An 18,751-nucleotide genomic window follows, 5' to 3' on the forward strand; every position below is an offset into this window, starting at 1 on the left:
GAGTGGGAGGATAAGGACAGAAGGGATGGGGCAGTGCTTTTTTTCTAGAAAAATAGGTGCCAGTATTCACCATGAAGTAGTTACAGTAAGTGTCATACTTTTTAATCAAGAGAGAGATGCCAGTACTGCATACCCTTGAGTACCTCCTGGAAAAAAAAGCACTGGGTAGGGGGATATACCGTATTTTTCGCCCTATAGGACGACCTAGATTTTTGGGGGGGAAATAAAGGGAAAAAAATATATTCCCCCCCCCGCGGGGCGTGGGGCTGGGGGGGGGGAGCCCGAGCTTCCCCCGACCCCAGAACAGGAGCCAGAGCGATGCCGAAGCTGAGCGCAGCTTCGTCATCGCTGTGGGAGCTTGCGCGGCTGGGGGCGGGGGAAGCCCGAGCTTCCCCCGACCCCAGAACGGGAGCCAGAGCCATGCTGAAGCTGAGCGCAGCTTCGGCATCGCTCTGGGAGCTTGCGCAACCTTCGGGGGGGTTGTGCGGAGCTGCGCAGACCCCGGGAGCGCCGGGCTCTGGAGGGTTGCGCAGAGCTTCCTGAAGCCTGGAGAGCGAGAGCCTCTCGCTCTTCAGGCTTCAGTGAAAGCCTGTATTCGCCCCATAGGACGCACCCACATTTCCCCTTCAGTTTTGGAGGGGGAAAAGTGCACCCTATAGGGCGAAAAATACGGTAAGCAAGCAGAAAGGGGTGGTGCCCACAGCATACTATCAAATTCCAAATGTGTCCGCAGATCCAAAGGGTCAATGACACCTGCTGGAGCTATTTATGGAATCTGCCAAAGTGCTAGCTATAATTTATAATAATAATTTCTTATTTATACCCTGCCCATCTGGCTGGGAAGATGCAAGCTCCCAGTCATTAAAAATACTATGGATTTGGCCCATATCAGGCTGTCGTTTCACTCACTGATGCAAGTTCCTCATCTCTAAGATGAGGCAACAAGTGCTTTGGTACAGCAAGAACTTGACTGTTTTAAATCTCATCCAAATGAATGCTGGTGAGTTATTTATTTAACTGATATTAATTGACATGAATACATTTTTATACCACATTTGTTCCATTTCCCCCTAAGTTCATATAGGGCATATTCCATACAGAGTTCCCAAATGTCTGTATGAGCATCACATATATAGATATATAGCTGCAGCTTTTAAAAAGTTACCCTATCCGTATCCATTGAGACTCTCAGGCCTATCTTGTTCATTCCATGACTTTTCAGGGTTTTGAGATGTTGGCGAAGGGCCACACAAGAAGCCAATGCAATTTCTTTAGCAAATTGATGAGCATGACTGGATACCTCACTGGCCTTTAAGAGATAGAACACCTGAAATGTAATTAGAGAACAGTTAGCTATAGTGACTTCTTCCCTAAATAGCAGACTTTTTCGCGCTAAAATTAAAATGACTACTGCAGCAGCGATAACATTCAATGATAGGTATGTTGGATCAATGGTGTTCACTAGAATTTGCAAAGGGACAAGATAGATGCAGGAATTAAAAAAATAAAATAAAACAAAATGTGTGAAATCATCCAACTATTGGAGAAGAAAAATGTATTCAAAATGCAGATTAACATTCTGAAATATGGAAGCAGAAACAAATGCCTTTCCCAAAAGGCCAATTCCAACTGTTAGCTCTAAGCTGTACTTCCTTCCACCCCTAATTCCCAGACTATCTGTCCCATTCCCTAACTCAGACATTTATGCTGCTATTAGCAAGAGTTTGTCTAACAATGGAGTAGATGCAAAGCCAGAATAAACCAAAGTATTGGGCTGAAAGGGAATATAAGTCTAAAAGAATTCAATGTCTGAACCTAAGTGATCCTTATCCTACAAAGATTCTAGAGTGGTGTTTTTTAAAAAATATCCCAGACCCAACCTCTACTCACTTCTTAAGTACTCAAACCTGAGAATAGACAAGTAAAAATGTCTCTGAAAGAGTAAATGGATAAAATATCCTTCCAACAGCTTTTGTTTTATGGTAGAATCTTTTTTCTTTTTTAAAATAAATTTTCTGATTTAAAACCATAAAGAAGAGCAATACAAATAACAGCTGGTCTTTCTTTACATACACCACATACTCTATCATACTGAAGAACCTGCCTGGGTATCCACTTCCATATGAGATAGAGATCACTACAAAATGATCTCTTCGTGCCTGGTAAGACAAGCCTGGGGGATCCCTTGCATATGTTCTTCCAGAACGTGAAAAGGCAGGTGTGCTGCCTTTCATCAATCAAAATACTAGTGGCTGAAAAAAGTTTCAACTTCCATGTCTCATGGCCAAGTAATAATCTGGTGCTTTCCTGAGTAACTGCAAAAACTGCATGTAGTGTGAAGAATTCAGCAATCTTGTATCTGTTTGTCACACAGATACCTTTTCAATGTTGCAAAAGCTTCATTTACTATTGTAGCAAATATTTGTTATTTTGAGAACAGCAGCATTAACTTACTTCTGTACACTTTACAAGTTTATTATCCATTTCAAAATATTCTTCTTGGACAATTTTTTCGCTTGGAACTCCTTCCATTGATTTCCCATCTATTGGGCTTGTAACTCTATGAAGCAAGATTAATACTGCATTAATTGCACCAGTCAGACTCTTTCCCTACATAATATGTTACTGGAAGCCAGCCCAAAAAGAAATTAATGTAGCATGTCACATTATATAGAATTGTATCTATTACTGTCAACCATCCTGAATTTGAGATTGGATGGACCAAAAATGTAAGTCTGAAATCCAAGCAGCTGCTTAAGCACTAGCTGAGCAGAATGTTGAATTCAGAAGAGGCTGCTGGTTCAGGCCAAAGGCCCATCTAGTCCAGCACCCTGTTCTCACAGTGGCCAACCATTTGCAAGAAGGACCCAAAATACACAAGAGCAAAGGCTCTTTTTTTATTCTTTCAGGCTTTTTACAATTTTTTACGTAGGCCACCTAGAGAACTTCAGTTCTGCGGCAACATAGAAACACATTTAAGAAAACTTAATTCAAGTCACTGTTTACCACCAATTCTGAATCCACAGAATGTTGCAAGTGAGAAACATCCATTACTGAATTCACCTTGTTCAAACTGGACTCCTGGACGGTTCCTCTGATCCGCAGCATGTGTCCAGTTATGTGTGCATGTTCTAGGGCTGTTGCAATAGTACTGTGTGTCATCACCCAAATTTCCTACACAGCACTTTTGCTAAACATTCAGTCTCACTGTGCAGTTTAACATTTTCTAGATTTCTCGTCCACCTCCTTATTCATGTTTGCTTCCACATAAAAGGATAAATATCCATAATATCTAAATTCATAAAATATTTAAAATGTTCATAGGGCAGCTCTGAGAGGCTGTCTAATCTACAGACCTTCAGATAAATAATTTTTTTAATAAAGCATGGCCAAAAGATGTTAGAAAAAAATTCTGTATATAGGAGGATTATGCAAATAGTTGTCAATATCAGACCTTTTATTTTTTAAAAAACTGATGACATTTTGCATAAAAATATTAACATACATTTTGACTTTTGTAAAAACATCATACCTCACATTTGTTTTTTCTTCATTTTCTACCCAACAAATTTCTACATATTCCCTCAGATCTCCAGAGTCGACTTTGCCACACGTAATTCTAAAGTCCTTTTTCCCCCTTAAAGCTTGACGCAAGCCATCCATAATCTCTGGAGTTATTTGAACCATTATTCCATCTATAAGAAAAACAATTACTTTAATAAAAACAAAGCCAAATTATTTTACTACAGCAATGGGCAAAATCTTGTGCCTGAGATCCATCAGGGTATAAGATTCAGCTGAAGCCCAGTTTTGATGGTAGGACACCAAATACATATACAATAATGATAAACTTGCAGAACATGTTTCAGCAGAGCCATTCTGCTGGCAAAGAAACACCTGTGGAACAGCTGAAAAAGGAGCAGAGTTGTGAGTGGCACAGGTCACACTTCAGCTGTATCCTACACCAATTCAAGGAGGCTGGACTGCTATAGTAGTGGCTTTTCTGCATCCAAAGGAGGCCTGGACTAGACCTTTGGGAGTACCTTTTAGGATTCTAATTCACTATCATGCCCTCACTGCATCTCTGCTCCAGCATGACACCTGGCACAAACAAATCCCCCACAACTTCAGCAGAAGAGGGGAACTTAAAAAAAAAAAGGTGCAGAGGATAGGATATGCAGCACTTGATTCTAGTTTTTTTTTTGTCATGCGCACTAAACTCACAAGGGCAACTTTAAGTGAGAAATACAATGGAGCTACAGAACTTTTGCAAAAAACAACAGCCATACAACACTCTTGGGAACATGAGTACAATGCTGACACATCTCTGCCTCAGGGACTCCTCCTTCACCTCTGACATGACTGCAAAAAACCACACCAAAATACAAACAAACACCACGTACCTTCAACAATACTAGATTTAGCAAGGAATCCAGAAGATGTTTTTAGGGCTCCATTGAACACAACAAAGCTTGCACCTGTAACTAAACAAACATCATATACGTCAATTGCTCCTACAAACTTAGAAGTATTTTAAACATACGGTAATTTGAGTAGGTATTTACATTCTGTGTTATATTAGAAATGCACACAACTTATGAAGTTCTAGAAAAACAGAGTCCAGCCAATCCGTGACACTCACATACCAGACTAAAAAACTGACCACATGCGCCAATGGACACAATACTGTGGAAGACACTTACTTTTCCTAGGCTGTCCAGTAGCACTGTTTGCTTGTGTCTGATAGGCTCCATCATCATTCTGTATACAGACTAAATGAGAATCTGCTTCAGGACTAAAACTGGCTCCAATGCTAATGACATGCTCATTAGAAGTATTTATGACTTTCATCACCTGTAATTACAGAAATGTCATTAAGAGAGTGTGTGTGTGCGCGTGTGTGTGAGTGAGTGAGAGAGAATATGAATCCTTGCTGCTTCTTTTAACTCCAAGGCTTAAGCTATGTCCCTAAGTATAGACACCTATCTAGAAATAAGTCCAGTCGAACACCACAGAACTTATTTATGAGTACACATGGATAGAATCAAGCTGGAAGTGAAATTCTGATAAAATGTTACCGACCTTCACATAACCCTGACCATTCCGCCTCTCTCTCAAATTCAGCACTTCCTCCTTAGCACACTTCAGCTGCTTCAGAAGGCCAAAGCTGCCACTTTAATACTTTGTATAATGTCCTACCCACAAGCCCCTTTTCCTACAATTGCTGTGAGTTTGGCTATAAAGCACATAAGTTTAGCCCCACAAAACCTGGGAAAATATTGCTTAGGACCCAGATTACAACACATGTAAATGGAGGAAATTCTATTATAGGGCCTACAAACGTTTCTTATTCAAACAACTAATTCTTACATATTAAGATGTTAATAACTTCGCAGGATGAAACATTTACATGCTTTACTCGATTTTATCCTGCCCTTTCCCTAAAGATAGCAATTCATGATAGTTAGGATTTAATTACTATCCCAAGATCACTCAGCAACCTTCATGGCTGTGGAGATTTGAACCTGGGCCTCTGTAGTCTAAATCCAACATTAGTCATGATGTCACACTGGTACTATGTAGTCTGTATATAATTTTTTGCCAATTTTTTATTACATCTGCACCAGCCCTTACGACAAATTGTTCTTACCTCATTATATCTCCTCAGAGGTATTTTAATGTAGCTTCTACCCATTTCCATATGAATAAATAAATTATCTATTGTATGCAATGTATATTGATAATTCCGAAGATCCTGCAATGCAATAGAAAGTTTATTAATTTATACATTTAATTTTCAATGGTATGCATGTCTCATGACTACCGACTGTAGAATAAAAAGGAATTACCCAAAATCTAGTACCAAACTGTCAGGGAACTGCCATCAGAGCATCAGGTGGTGGAGGGACTCAGGCAGGATGAAAGAGACTCAACTGCTGAAGCAGGGACCAGCAGGGGGAGGAGTGGGTCTCTGAGGGAATGCGAGCAGGAGGGAGGGCTCAGGGAGGCTTCCAGCGAGAACAGTGGGGAGGTATCGGAGTCTCCCATAGGGAGACCCATACCTCGCAGGAAACTGTCACGCCGTGAGTCCAGGAGACGCGTTTCCGTTAAGGAACTTCTTTGCTGGAAACGCTTCCGCAGGCAGCCACTGTCGGACTCTACTAGTGACTAGAGCAGACATGTCTGAGGAGCTCCGTCACACACGGAGGTTTGTGGGGGCGCACAAACTCTGAGGGAGCACGTTTTCACGCACAAGCAGCTAATCAAACCCTCACAGCAGTCCGACAGTCTTTGTACGCTGCCTGTGCAAGAGAAGGCATCATGAGCGAACCAACCGGAACCGGAGGAGCAGGGGCTGGAGCTGGTCCAAGCTTGGAAGATAGATACCGAGCGTTGGAGGTTCAACTGGCCCTGCAGACGGCGAGGCTGGAGGAGAGAAGGGCTCAGGATGCAGACAAGAAGGGGAGAGCCACTCAATTCCCCAGAAAGGTACCAGGATTGGTGCAGAAATTTGGGGGGGACCCCAAGGACTACCATGCTTTTAGGACAGAGATGCAATATGCCCTTAATGTGCAGTTCGATGAGTTCCCTGATGAGGAATCGCGAGTTGCTTTTGTAATTGGGCATCTTGAGAAAGGGGCTAGAGACTGGGTTCGACCCCTAATGGCAACGCACAATGACATACTAAAGGACACAATGAAGTTCTTTCGTGCAATGGATATCATGTTTTCCAGCGATATTGAGGAAGGGGTGGTGCGCAGACAGCTAATGGCTTGTAAGCAGGGGAGTCGATCTGTCCGTGAATATTGGACTGAGTTTACCATGCTGATTCACAGACTGAGTTGGGATTTATCGGCGGCACCCGTTCAAATGCTATTTGAAGAAGGTCTTTCTTCGGGGGTGAAAGACGAGCTGGCACGGAGCCCCAGGGCGGAGTCTATGGATCAGCTGACCAAATCTGCGCTGACCATAGGAGCGCGGCAGGAGGCAAGAGCCTTGGAGAGGCGGGAAGGGAGAGGGGAACGTTGGAAGGAGTTCCGCATTCCAGACATTCCTGAGCCAGCTTTCCCGCCGGCAGAGCCGATGGAAATCGGAACAGCGCGCGCGCGCGCATTTTCAAAAACCAGCGAGGGAGCTAAGAAGGAGGGAAAGGGCCCCCGGAAATGCTATCTCTGCCAACAGCCAGGCCACTTTGCCAGAGTCTGCCCCCAGAGGAAGGAATGGCAAGGGATGGTGGGAGCTGTTGAGGGGGGAGAAGAAGGGGGAGCGGAGCAGGTAAAAGCCAACGCCTGGTTGCCACAATTGGGGCACTGCAGCCAGGCCAAAGAGCAGTGAAAGTGCCCGTGCCAGAAGCTCCTCGACCTGCTCTAGTGATTGAAGTGTCGCTAGAGCTGCAGAATGGGCACCCCCTAAAAATAAAGGCGCTATTGGACTCAGGCAGCTCCTGCAATTTTATGAGCAAGGAGTTTGCTGCTGAACACCAGATACAGACCATCCCTTTAAGCAACCCCCTGCAGGTGACCACGATTGATGGCAGGGAGTTGTTGGGAGGAGGAGTCCGCTTGCAGACTGTCCCAATGATAATGAGGGTGGCAAGGCACACAGAACTGATAGCGTTTAATGTGGCCACCCTGGGAGGCGCTCCCATTATTTTGGGAATGAGCTGGCTAGCTCTACATGATCCGCTGGTTGGCTGGCATCAAAGAGTGGTGTCCTTTGGTTCAGCACATTGCCTAGAACACTGCAAAGGGGAGAAGGGTTCAGTAGGGGCCCAAGCCACCCTAGCAGGGACTGAAGTAATGGGGAAGGTGAAGGTACCACCACAGTATGCAGATCTCAGCGACGTGTTCAGTGAGAAGGAAGCTGACCAACTACCACCTCATAGACCCTTTGATTGTCAGATCAATTTACTCCCTGGAGCACAGCTTCCCGTGGGCAAGTTGTATGCCATGTCAGACAGGGAAATGCAGGAGTTGCGAGGGTTCATTGACAAGAACCTGAAGAGAGGCTTCATCAGAGAGTCCAAAGCAGCAGGGGGGAGCCCAGTGTTCTTTGTGGACAAAAAAAATGCGGACAAGCCGAGACTTGTATGTGATTTTAGGCGGCTGAATGCAGTGACTGAACCGGTGGCGTTCCCTATGCCCAGAATTGATGATATTTTGACCATGGTGAGGAAGGGAAAGATTTTCACAAAGCTGGATCTAAGGGGGGCGTACAACCTGATACGCATAAGGAAAGGGGATGAATGGAAAACCACCATGTTTACCCCTTTGGGGGCGTTTGAATACCTCGTTATGCCATTTGGATTACAAGCAGGCTCCGCGTGTTTTCAATCTTTTATGAACCACGTGCTGGGCCCTTTGCTCTACAAGAATTGCGTTGCCTTTCTAGATGATGTGTTGGTGTATTCTGAGAATGAGGAGCAACATGTGAGAGACGTCAGAGAAGTGTTGAGCAGACTGCAAGCCAACAGGCTGTGGGTCAAACTGGAGAAGTGTCGGTTCCATACCAAGGAGGTGGAATTCCTGGGGTACCGCCTGTCAGACAAGGGATTGGCCATGGATCCCGGCAAGGTACAGGCAGTGCTGGAATGGAAAACACCCAAAACCAAGAAGGATGTGCAGAGGTTCCTAGGGTTTGGAAACTTTTATCGTAAGTTCATCCGCAACTTCGCCCATCTGACGGCGCCCATCACTGACTGTCTCAGCAGTAAGAAGAAGTTTGTATGGACGGCGGAGGCGGAGCGAGCGTTTGAGGAACTGAAAAGGGCCTTCGCCTCTGAAGAACAACTTCTGCATGTGGATTTACGAAAGAAGCTAAGGGTTGAAACAGACGCATCTGACAGAGCCATAGGGGCGGTGCTTCTTCTGCAGCCGGGGAAGGAGGAGTCGGAGTGGCGTCCGTGTGCCTTCTTCTCGCGGAAGCTGAACAAATCCGAGAGGAACTACACGGTGTACGACCGAGAACTGCTTGCTATTCATGAGGCGTTCCGGAGATGGAGGCATCTGCTAGTTGGTGCACAACATAAAGTGCAAGTGTGCACGGACCATAAAAATCTAGAGTACTGGAGAACGGCGCGAGTGCTCAACCAAAGGCAGTTGAGATGGGCCCAAGAGTTCTCCAAATTTAACTTTGAGATTTGTTATGTGCCAGGCCCAGAGAATGTTAGGGCGGACGCTCTCTCACGCAAACCTGAATATTTGGAGGGGGAGGGAGCACCCGAAGAAACCCATATCATTCCAGAGGACCGCTGGGTGTGTGGGGCGACTTTGGTGGGGCAAAGGGAATTGGTAGAGGGTACGGTGCAGGATGCATACGCCCAGGGGAAACTCAGGGATCTCAGAGGGGAGGAAGACAAACCCGGTGGTTTTGAGGAGAGAAATGGGGCATTGTATTATAAGGGAGCGTTATATATACCTGAAGGGGAATTGAGGGAGAAAGTACTCAAGCAGCTGCACGATAGCCCCACAGCAGGGCACTTTGGGCAACACAAAACCATGTGGCTGGTTACCAGGGAATTTTGGTGGCCCAAGGTCAGGGAAGATGTGCGGGAGTATGTGAGAGGGTGTGAACAATGCCAAAGAGCCAAGGGGGAGAGGCAGGCGCCGGCTGGTTTATTAGAACCACTGCCCACACCTGAGAGACCGTGGGAAGCAGTGGCAATAGATTTCATGACTGATCTGCCAAGGTCTAGAGGGAAAACAGCCATCATGGTTGTAGTAGACCTGTTAACTAAAATGGCCCACTTCATAGCCTGCTCACATGCGGTTACAGCAGAAGAAACCGCCAAATTGTTTGTAGAGAATGTGTTTAGGTTGCATGGCGCCCCCTTGAGGGTGGTTTCAGACCGAGGGAAACAATTTACTTCCAGGTTCTGGAGGAAGCTCATGAGCTTACTGCATGTAGAGGTTAATTTCTCGACGGCCCGTCATCCTGAAACCAACGGGCAGGCGGAAAGAGCAAATGGGGTTCTCCAACAATATTTGAGGTGTTATGTTAATGACAGAGAGAATGATTGGGTGGAGAAGCTGGCGTTGGCAGAATTTGCCTACAACAATGCAGAGAACGTGTCCACGGGGATGAGCCCCTTTTTGGCTAATCACGGGTGCCATCCCAGAGCCTTCCCAGGGGGGGAGGGGGAGAACTGGAGCGTTCCAGCTGCAGAACAGTTCGTGGAAGAAATGGAAGCGATCCATCGCCAGCTCCAACTCAACTTAAACAGGGCTAAGGAGGAATATAAGAGGCAAGCAGACAAAAACAGAAGGGAAGGTGAAAGCATCAGGGTGGGGGACCAGGTGTGGCTGTCAACCCAAGGGTTGCCATTCAAAGGAGGTTGTAAGAAATTAAGACCCAAAAGGCTGGGTCCGTTTGAAGTCATACAGCAGGTCAATCCAGTGGCTTTCAGGCTCCGGTTACCGAACCACATGAAGCTGCACCCAGTTTTTCACAGGTCGTTGCTGTCACCGTATAGAGGAGACAGTGAGGGGAGGGTCACTAGGGGACCAGCAATGGAGGAGAAGGAACACAGCTACCATGTAGCGGAGATCCTCGATTCCAGGTGGAAGGGAGATCAAGTAGAGTATTTGGTAATGTGGGAAGGGGAACCGGAGTCGGAAAACACCTGGGTTAGGGCAGAGGATGTCAATGACGAGGTTTTAATAGAGACTTTTCATCAGAGGTTCCCACGTAAACCTCAGCCTGTAGCGAGGTTCCGAAGGGAATACTTTGCCACCACCGACGAGGAAGAGGAGTTGGAGGGGTTCCCAGATTCTGAAGAGGAGGAGGATTCAGCTGGCCAGGACGACGATCGATGGAGAGAATTGTTCGAGACGTCAGAAGATGAGGAAGATTCGTTTCGGGGTTTTAGCCCTTCACCTCCCAGGGGGGAGGAATTGGGAGGGGGTGAGGGGGGCCCTGGAGGGGAAGTGGATGTCAGGGAACTGCCATCAGAGCATCAGGTGGTGGAGGGACTCAGGCAGGATGAAAGAGACTCAACTGCTGAAGCAGGGACCAGCAGGGGGAGGAGTGGGTCTCTGAGGGAATGCGAGCAGGAGGGAGGGCTCAGGGAGGCTTCCAGCGAGAACAGTGGGGAGGTATCGGAGTCTCCCATAGGGAGACCCATACCTCGCAGGAAACTGTCACGCCGTGAGTCCAGGAGACGCGTTTCCGTTAAGGAACTTCTTTGCTGGAAACGCTTCCGCAGGCAGCCACTGTCGGACTCTACTAGTGACTAGAGCAGACATGTCTGAGGAGCTCCGTCACACACGGAGGTTTGTGGGGGCGCACAAACTCTGAGGGAGCACGTTTTCACGCACAAGCAGCTAATCAAACCCTCACACAAACTATCGATAAAATATGTATACCAAAAATGTATTAAATGTGAACTATTATCTTCTTTGACTCACTTATTACAATAACCAGTCACCCACAAGGTAAACTGAACCAGTTTGAGAAAACGAAGTTAGAGAACATACTACCTGCTAATTATAATCAGCTAGCCCATTCTATTTTTGTATACAAGTTGTGCAGTATAGAAATGATTAAATAATAAGCATGAGAATTAAAACAATAGCATAACTAGGCAGATGCATAAAATTACACTTTTTGTAAAGTTACAGAATAATACTCACATGCCCACCAAGTGTGAATAAAGCCCACCAGATACCTTTCTATGTTATACTTCCAACATTTAATTAACATGTATGTAACTTTCATAGGGCAAAATGACACATTCTGTTTACAGCTCAAGCCAGTAGACCCCAGTTGCACTGAAAACAGTGAAAGGAGGAACAAAACGCAAGGGGTAAGTGATGGACAGGAAATGTGCTTAACAATTGCCTCTGCAATAGTTCCCGATGGGAACATGGACCCAGAACACATTTCCTTTGGTCACCAAATAAATCTATTTAATTCAGCTCCTCACTGTTGCTGTTTGTTTACCTAGCAAACCACCCAAAATATCGTTAGCTGGTATACAAATGGTCCTTATTAACGTTTCTTGTGTTTACTACAACAAGGAACTTGATTGTTTTGCTTAAGGCTAATGACAGACCGCGTTAACTGCTGGATTTTATTTTCAAAAATGAAAAATCTACCATTGTATGTTTTTTCATCCAAGCATTCCTAGGTGTAACCTGAAACCTGCAAAGCTTAGTAGCCTAGGAGAGTTTAATCTGTTAAAAGCCTGCTACCTCTTTCCAATACTCCATCTTAAGCCAATGAAAACTTTACAGTTTTAATAACAATAGTTCTCCCACTTTTGCCCCACTGCTTCACTTAACATTTAGCCTGATGAACTTAGGGAGAATTTTAATTTTCTCATTATTTTGTGACATTTTGGTTGTTCTAAAAAAGGTATCATCCAATTCTAGATTCTGAAATTTATCTTACTGTTAGTTTCTCAACAGATACTTAGGCAGCATTAAAGAGCACAGAGATCTTGATTTCATTTCTGACTATGCAATTTTAGTATCAGCAACAGGGCAAGAATGAAATACAAGCAAAAGCATATACTCACAACAAGTAAATTCATGACTGTGTGTCCTATTTCTCCAAACAATGATTTCCTATGTCTAATACTTGTCAAAGGAGTTGGGTACACTAGCAAGAGAAAAGGGGGGAAGTAAGAGACATGCAGAACAGAATAATTTCTAAATAACCCAATCACTTTAGAAGTTGATACATTATGGTTATTGGAACCGGTATTTATAATTTATATATAAATATATAATTGCTGGGATCCAAAACACTGCAAAGGTAGTCCAATATACTCATGGGTGTTTTGTCTTTTGTTCTCAAACAGCAGCCTCTAATGTTATACAGCAAACCATTTTGAAATTGAGGATACTTTCAAAACTAGTTTGTAATACAACATGGAGGTGTTCTACCTGGGATTGTTTACAAAACAGATGAAGACGGGTGTGGATGTGACTAGTCCCTCAATGCGGTGGTGGTGATCAGTGGAAGTCCCATGTTGCATTTATGAGCAGGGAAAATATGCTATTTAAAAAATAAATGATTCATACATGAAGTTTACAGCCATAACTGTCCCCAGCTGTTCACATGTACTTCCAAACGTAATTGAAGTACAAAATGGTGAGGGGAGAGAATTAGTAAAAGAATTAATAAATAGGGACATATAGATTTGCACTATAAGGCTCACTGTCTTGGCAATGAATTTCTTTAATTTTAGAAAGAGATTGCCTTCAATCTTTCTGGCATGTCTTTTTAAACTCAACCCATGGAAATTGACACCACATAAATCATTTATACTCTTCTCTTAGCGAACTGTACAGGAGGTCCAGAAGCCTCTAAATAAGATCCTGTACTGAATTAGCTGAAGAAATATCCAAAGAGAAAGCTAAGAACATAATAGAATGGCCAGGATAGAAGATGAAGGACATTTACATGTAATATCTCTGTACTAGATTCAATAGTCACTGGGAGGTAGCAAGCAGCACATTCTTGTTATGAAGATGGCAGCACATTCTAAGGGCAGAAATGTATTTTAGATTTTGTTGTATATGTCTGTAGTCTACAAAGCAGTCATCGCTAACCAATGCTATAGATTTGTACTACACAGAAACTTTCATACAACACATTTTCAGTGAGTCGAAAACATGTCATTCATTCCAAAAGAGAAAATATTTCATATGTTTTCTTCAGTGGTTCCTGAAAATTTCCAGTTTTTCCACTGGAAAATAGTCCTTGCATTTTCCTCTTAATCCCCACCCCCCAGATAGCCTTTACATCTTTACTCATATAATATTGAAATGTGCTACCAAAAAGACCCATAGGAAGACGAATAAATGAAACTGACATTTGCAACCACATTGAGGTCAAAGACTTGATGTCAATACACAATGGATCAGTTTAAAGCACTGGTCTAAGTATATGAAATAATATGTGAATGAAACTCACCTCCATATTCTGCTCCTAATCTCAACATTAAGCGAATTGGAAACACCTTTGCCCATGGCACCTCTTGCTTCTGAATAAGAATACCACATAAAAAAGGATTTTTGGGTAGTATGAGATCATCCAGTTTCTGAAAAGTTGGTGTAACAAATAGGAATCCACCATTCTCCTTGCTTCCAAGAAAGCCTTCAGTGAAAGTAATATTTTCCAAATTTCCTATGAATTTTCCTGGTTAAAAGAATACATATAGTCAAAATCATCATAAAAGCACACTCCTGATGCATACAGCCATGGACATAATCATAGCTTCTAGGGCAAAATAAGACAAATGACTCGGGCCCCAAATATCTGAAAGATCACCTCCTTTCAAACAGGTGTTAAAATCAGCAGAAGGGGCACTCTTTGTAGTTCCATCAGCCTCAGAAATCTGGGGTGGTGGTGGCTTGGGAGGGGGAACTCTCCATGGCTGTTCCTCAGTTGAGGAATTCCATTCCCAGAGATGTGCCTGGCATCTTCATTATACAGTTTCTGTCATGTATTGGAGTCACATGTCTTTACCCTAGCCTTTGACACCCGAGATACATATTTTCAGGACTCATCCTGTATTATATTGACTGTAATTTGTTTTAAACTGTTTTTAATATTTAATTAATATTATGGTGAAGGGTGGGTAATAATAATATCAAATTTTTATTATAAGGACCATATGCTGAATCCAGATAAGCATGACTGTGCTTGGATTCCTGACATTACTGCCCCCACCACCTATAGCACCATGACATAACACATCCGAACAAGTCACTCATGAGAATTAGGGGACTATCCTGAACAGCTAGCAGGGGCTGAAACAGAAATGGATTATTAATGGAAATAGAAAGGGGGGAGAGAGACTCCCCAAAATGAGATCAGCAACTAAGGGTGGAAAATTTCCCTGAAATGCCTGTCATTTTTTGAGCAGCCCAGCAAAGAACATTGGGTCAGTTCTTATTATTTGAACAACACCATTAAGATGAATACAGTGGTACCTTGGTAGTCAAATGCCTTAGTTGTCGAACAAATCGGCTTCCGAACATTGCAAACCCGGAAGTGTTCTAGTTTGTGAAATTTTTTTGGAAGCCAAACGTCCAATGCAGCTTCTGATTAGCTGCAGCAAGCTCCTGCAGCCAATCAGTAGCCATGCCTTGGTTTTTGAACCTTTTCAGGAGTTGAAAGGACTCCTGAAATGGATTAAATTTGAGAACCAAGGTATGACTGTACTGAAAAGGAAGTATTTCATGAAGTCTGATATGTTCTGCTTTCAAATTATAGCAAAGTTTCATACCTTTCATGGCATCCTTATATATATTAATAAATAATTTGAATATTTCCTCAGGAACATCATCTTCATTTGGCAAACAAGGTAACAGTATAATAATTTCTGCCTGCCCCAAACCATGCAGTCCATTGGTTGAGAAGTACCAGCACCTTTCTGAAGAATCTTATTGAGAAAAATAAAATTAAGCAGTATAATATTTTATTGTTAAATGAAGGATATTAAATATATATATATATATTTCTGCATAGTAACTAAGACATTAACATTAGGAAGTCTTAGGCTATATTCAATGTTAGGGAAGTGTAAACTCACTGAAGTATTTCCATTTATTTCAATGGGTCTTTTCTGAGTATGACAGTTGTATAGCACCATCTGTATTGAACTATTTACTTGACTTTTATAAGATTTTTTTAAATTTAAAAGCCCTAGTTTAGAGATGGTTGCTATATTAGCCACAAAGATTCAAAATAGAAAGGTGATACCTTTTATTGATGTGATAATTAAGCATTAAGGCATTATAGGGAACACTGTAATTCATTATTGTATGTAAAAATATTTACAGCTGACATCATCTGACTTTCTATACACCTACGAATCTTACTTCAGTCTAATGAAGAATTTGAAAGGTAGTATAATCCAACTTCAACCAATATTTGTCACTACCTATTCAATGTATTCCTACCAAAAATGCCTAGAACACCTCAAAATTATACATGACATGCCCCCTGGGCAAGTGTTATTCATTTAAGGTCAATAAAATATGTCCAGGGATCATGCCCCAATCAAAAAAAAAAAAAAGGTGGGGGGGAGAATGAGGTTTGTGATACCTATTTCCAAAATAACTTACAAAGGTAGAAGGCAAGAGTAACGGGGGGAAAGCCTCAAGTAAAACTAAAGATTTAAGCCTACAGGTTGGTTCATATTTCGTAGCAGCAAACAAACACATTTACATGCCATTTTCCTTATGTACCACTTACAAGGCAGTATCTTGACATTCACAAGAAGATTTGCATTCAGGATGAATGTTAGTGGATTGGGTTCTTCAAGTAGTAAAGTGACTTGCTTATGAGAAGGATGTTCTTCTATTAAGGATTCTAAAGAAAATTTAGAACATTATTAGTTCAACAGAAGGTATTTTCTTACAGTGAGTAGGAGGAAAGCAATTTCTCATTGCAAAATACAAGACTTTAATCAGAAAAATGGTCCAGCAGTAGATGTGAGCATATCTGGATTTGATGGCACAGTCAGCACATAATGCCAAGACAGACCATGGCTTATTGTAAACAAGCAGCCATGCAAGCTCCCAGATTGCAGACTCTCCATTTCTCCCCATTCACCCTGTAGCTGTGTTGTGAGAAGCCATGGTTTGTCTTAGTGTGGGCTTGTGGCTTAGCTTTCTCCAGTAAAACGAGCTGCAGACTAAGTTTGTCCCATGATTTATAGTTCATGATTTGTCTGGAGAGCTAAGCAACAAGCCCCAGTTCTGATGACATGCTAAGCTAAACCATGATTTAGCTCAGCACAACAGCAGAACAGAGGAGGAGCAAAGCAGCTACAATCTCCTCTCCAGAAAGCCCCACCTTTTCCGCATTCTCACTAAGCCAGATCATTATGTGCCAATAAGGACAATATTATTTCTTTATATTTTAATTTCAATGTTATACATTTACCTTTTAATTGATTTTATTAATATCTTATGATTCTCAATATCATTATACACTTCTAAATTGCAAAATCAATGCAATGTAGCACATTACACTGAGAAACATTCCCATTTTTAGAAAACACACGTTTCCCAGGAAAACTACTTTGGCAGAGGAAACTCACCTTCTCCTTTTTCTCCTCTTGCAAGCAGAAGAGGAGGCAACCCATTATCCTCAGGAATAAGGCTGATCTCCTTGCTAACACAGTTTTCAACACCACAAAGCATCCTGTAATCTAATGGACTAACAGCTACATCACTAGCTTCATTTGTTGTGGCAGGAACAGGATGCTTTACGGGTTCAACAATAGTGGGGAATTCAGCAATAGCAGGAATCAGACAGTCAGAATTACATGACAACTCAGGTTGTCCTACGGGGGACAAAATATCTTCTTCTGGAACAAAAGAAGTAGGAGAACTGAAGTTCTCAGTTTGTCCAGCAATATGCATTTCATCCTTTGGCTTGATATCAGTTGCACAAACAGTGTCATTTGTTGAACTTTCAACCTACGAAAAAAGTTATTCAATTAGATCTAACATTCACTTAATTCAAAAGTGTGAAATCTGTACAAGCATTTCAAACAGGAAAAAATGAAAAAAGCATTGTTACATAGCCATTTAGCAACAAAACAACTTATCACGTATTTTTAAACACAATAAAAATGTTATCAAACAGAGAATCATCAAGAAAATCAGTAAAACAGGAATTCAGTAATAACAGGGTGCATTTTTCTTACAGACATTTGAAGCAATTGACGGATGATGCTTCATATATGGCAGAGGGAAGGGTATTCGAACATGCAGAACCCTGGATGGGAAATGTCCACTTCTTATTTTTAAGAACACATAGGAACAATTTATGATAAATTGTGGCTTACGGGATATGGTTCCTGTGGGGATCTTCTGACTCCAGATGACAATTTTGTTGTGTCAGCAACTTCCCCATTAGGCAAAATACCATCTGCAAACCAAACTCTTTTCTGTTCTTTAGGGCACAACCCTAAAAGGAGGAGGAGAAATAAATGAGGATCCCTTACTTATTTTTTATAAAACAAAACCACCTAACACTTCCAAAAAAGCCCTGCCCTACCCTGCCCACAATAGCAGCCCACTTAGAATCATTACTACAATACATAGCAATCAGTGTCTTCCCTCAATAATGGAATGGAGACTTAATGAAAGTCAACAAACTGAAGCTTTATCCAGGTAAGACTGAGGCACTGTTAGTGGGCAGTTTCCTAGAACAGTTGGATGGGAACTGGCCTGTTCTGGGTAGGGTTACACTCTGAAGGAGGTGTGTAGCTTGTGGGTACTTCTGGATCCACTACTGTCACTTGAGGCAAGGCTCAAGTGGCCTCAGTAGCACAAAGTGCCTTCCATGAGGCAGTCTGAACATATAAAACCAATGCTACCATGACTGCATTGGCTACCAATTAGTTTACGGGCTCAATTCAAGATGCTGGTTTTCACCCAGTATCTCAAGGACTTCCTCTCCCCACACGAAGCAAGCCAGACTCTGCAATTGTCATCTGAAGTCCTTCTCCATATGTCTACTCCAAGGGAGGCATGGAGTGGAGGAACACAAGTACTGGCTCTTTCAGTAATGGTTTCCCGCTTGTGGAATCATCTCCCCAGAGAGGCATGCCTGGCACCATCTTTATCTACTTTAGCTGTCAAGAAGGAAGGTTTATTTTTACCCAGGCATTTGACACTTAATTTGGAGGGTATTAGGTATTAGGTCCTTGCTTATTTTTTTAGTGAGGTGAGTTGAGTGAGATCTTTGTGCCTTCTAGGTTTTCATTTTATTCTGGTGATTA

General features: G+C 42.7%; 1 protein-coding gene across 4 annotated transcripts in view; it reads right to left on the reverse strand.

The window, feature by feature from the left end:
• ZFYVE16 (zinc finger FYVE-type containing 16) overlaps positions 1-18,751 on the reverse strand; it is a 34,836-nt gene that overhangs the window by 2,747 nt on the left and 13,338 nt on the right. For all 4 annotated transcript variants that reach the window (XM_081212479.1, XM_081212478.1, XM_081212477.1 and 1 more), the window contains 12 exons: positions 17,813-17,934; positions 17,060-17,441; positions 16,210-16,326; positions 15,239-15,394; positions 13,921-14,145; positions 12,518-12,600; positions 5,651-5,755; positions 4,704-4,854; positions 4,404-4,484; positions 3,533-3,695; positions 2,455-2,560; positions 1,166-1,327 (listed from right to left, as the gene is read on the reverse strand). In XM_081212479.1, the coding sequence (XP_081068605.1) occupies positions 1,166-1,327; positions 2,455-2,560; positions 3,533-3,695; positions 4,404-4,484; positions 4,704-4,854; positions 5,651-5,755; positions 12,518-12,600; positions 13,921-14,145; positions 15,239-15,394; positions 16,210-16,326; positions 17,060-17,441; positions 17,813-17,934 (1,853 nt within the window). The remainder of the gene's footprint in view (positions 1-1,165; positions 1,328-2,454; positions 2,561-3,532; positions 3,696-4,403; positions 4,485-4,703; positions 4,855-5,650; positions 5,756-12,517; positions 12,601-13,920; positions 14,146-15,238; positions 15,395-16,209; positions 16,327-17,059; positions 17,442-17,812; positions 17,935-18,751) is intronic.

Source organism: Podarcis bocagei (genome assembly GCF_964188305.1).
Source record: "Podarcis bocagei genome assembly, chromosome: 11".
NCBI lineage: Eukaryota > Metazoa > Chordata > Lepidosauria > Squamata > Lacertidae > Podarcis > Podarcis bocagei.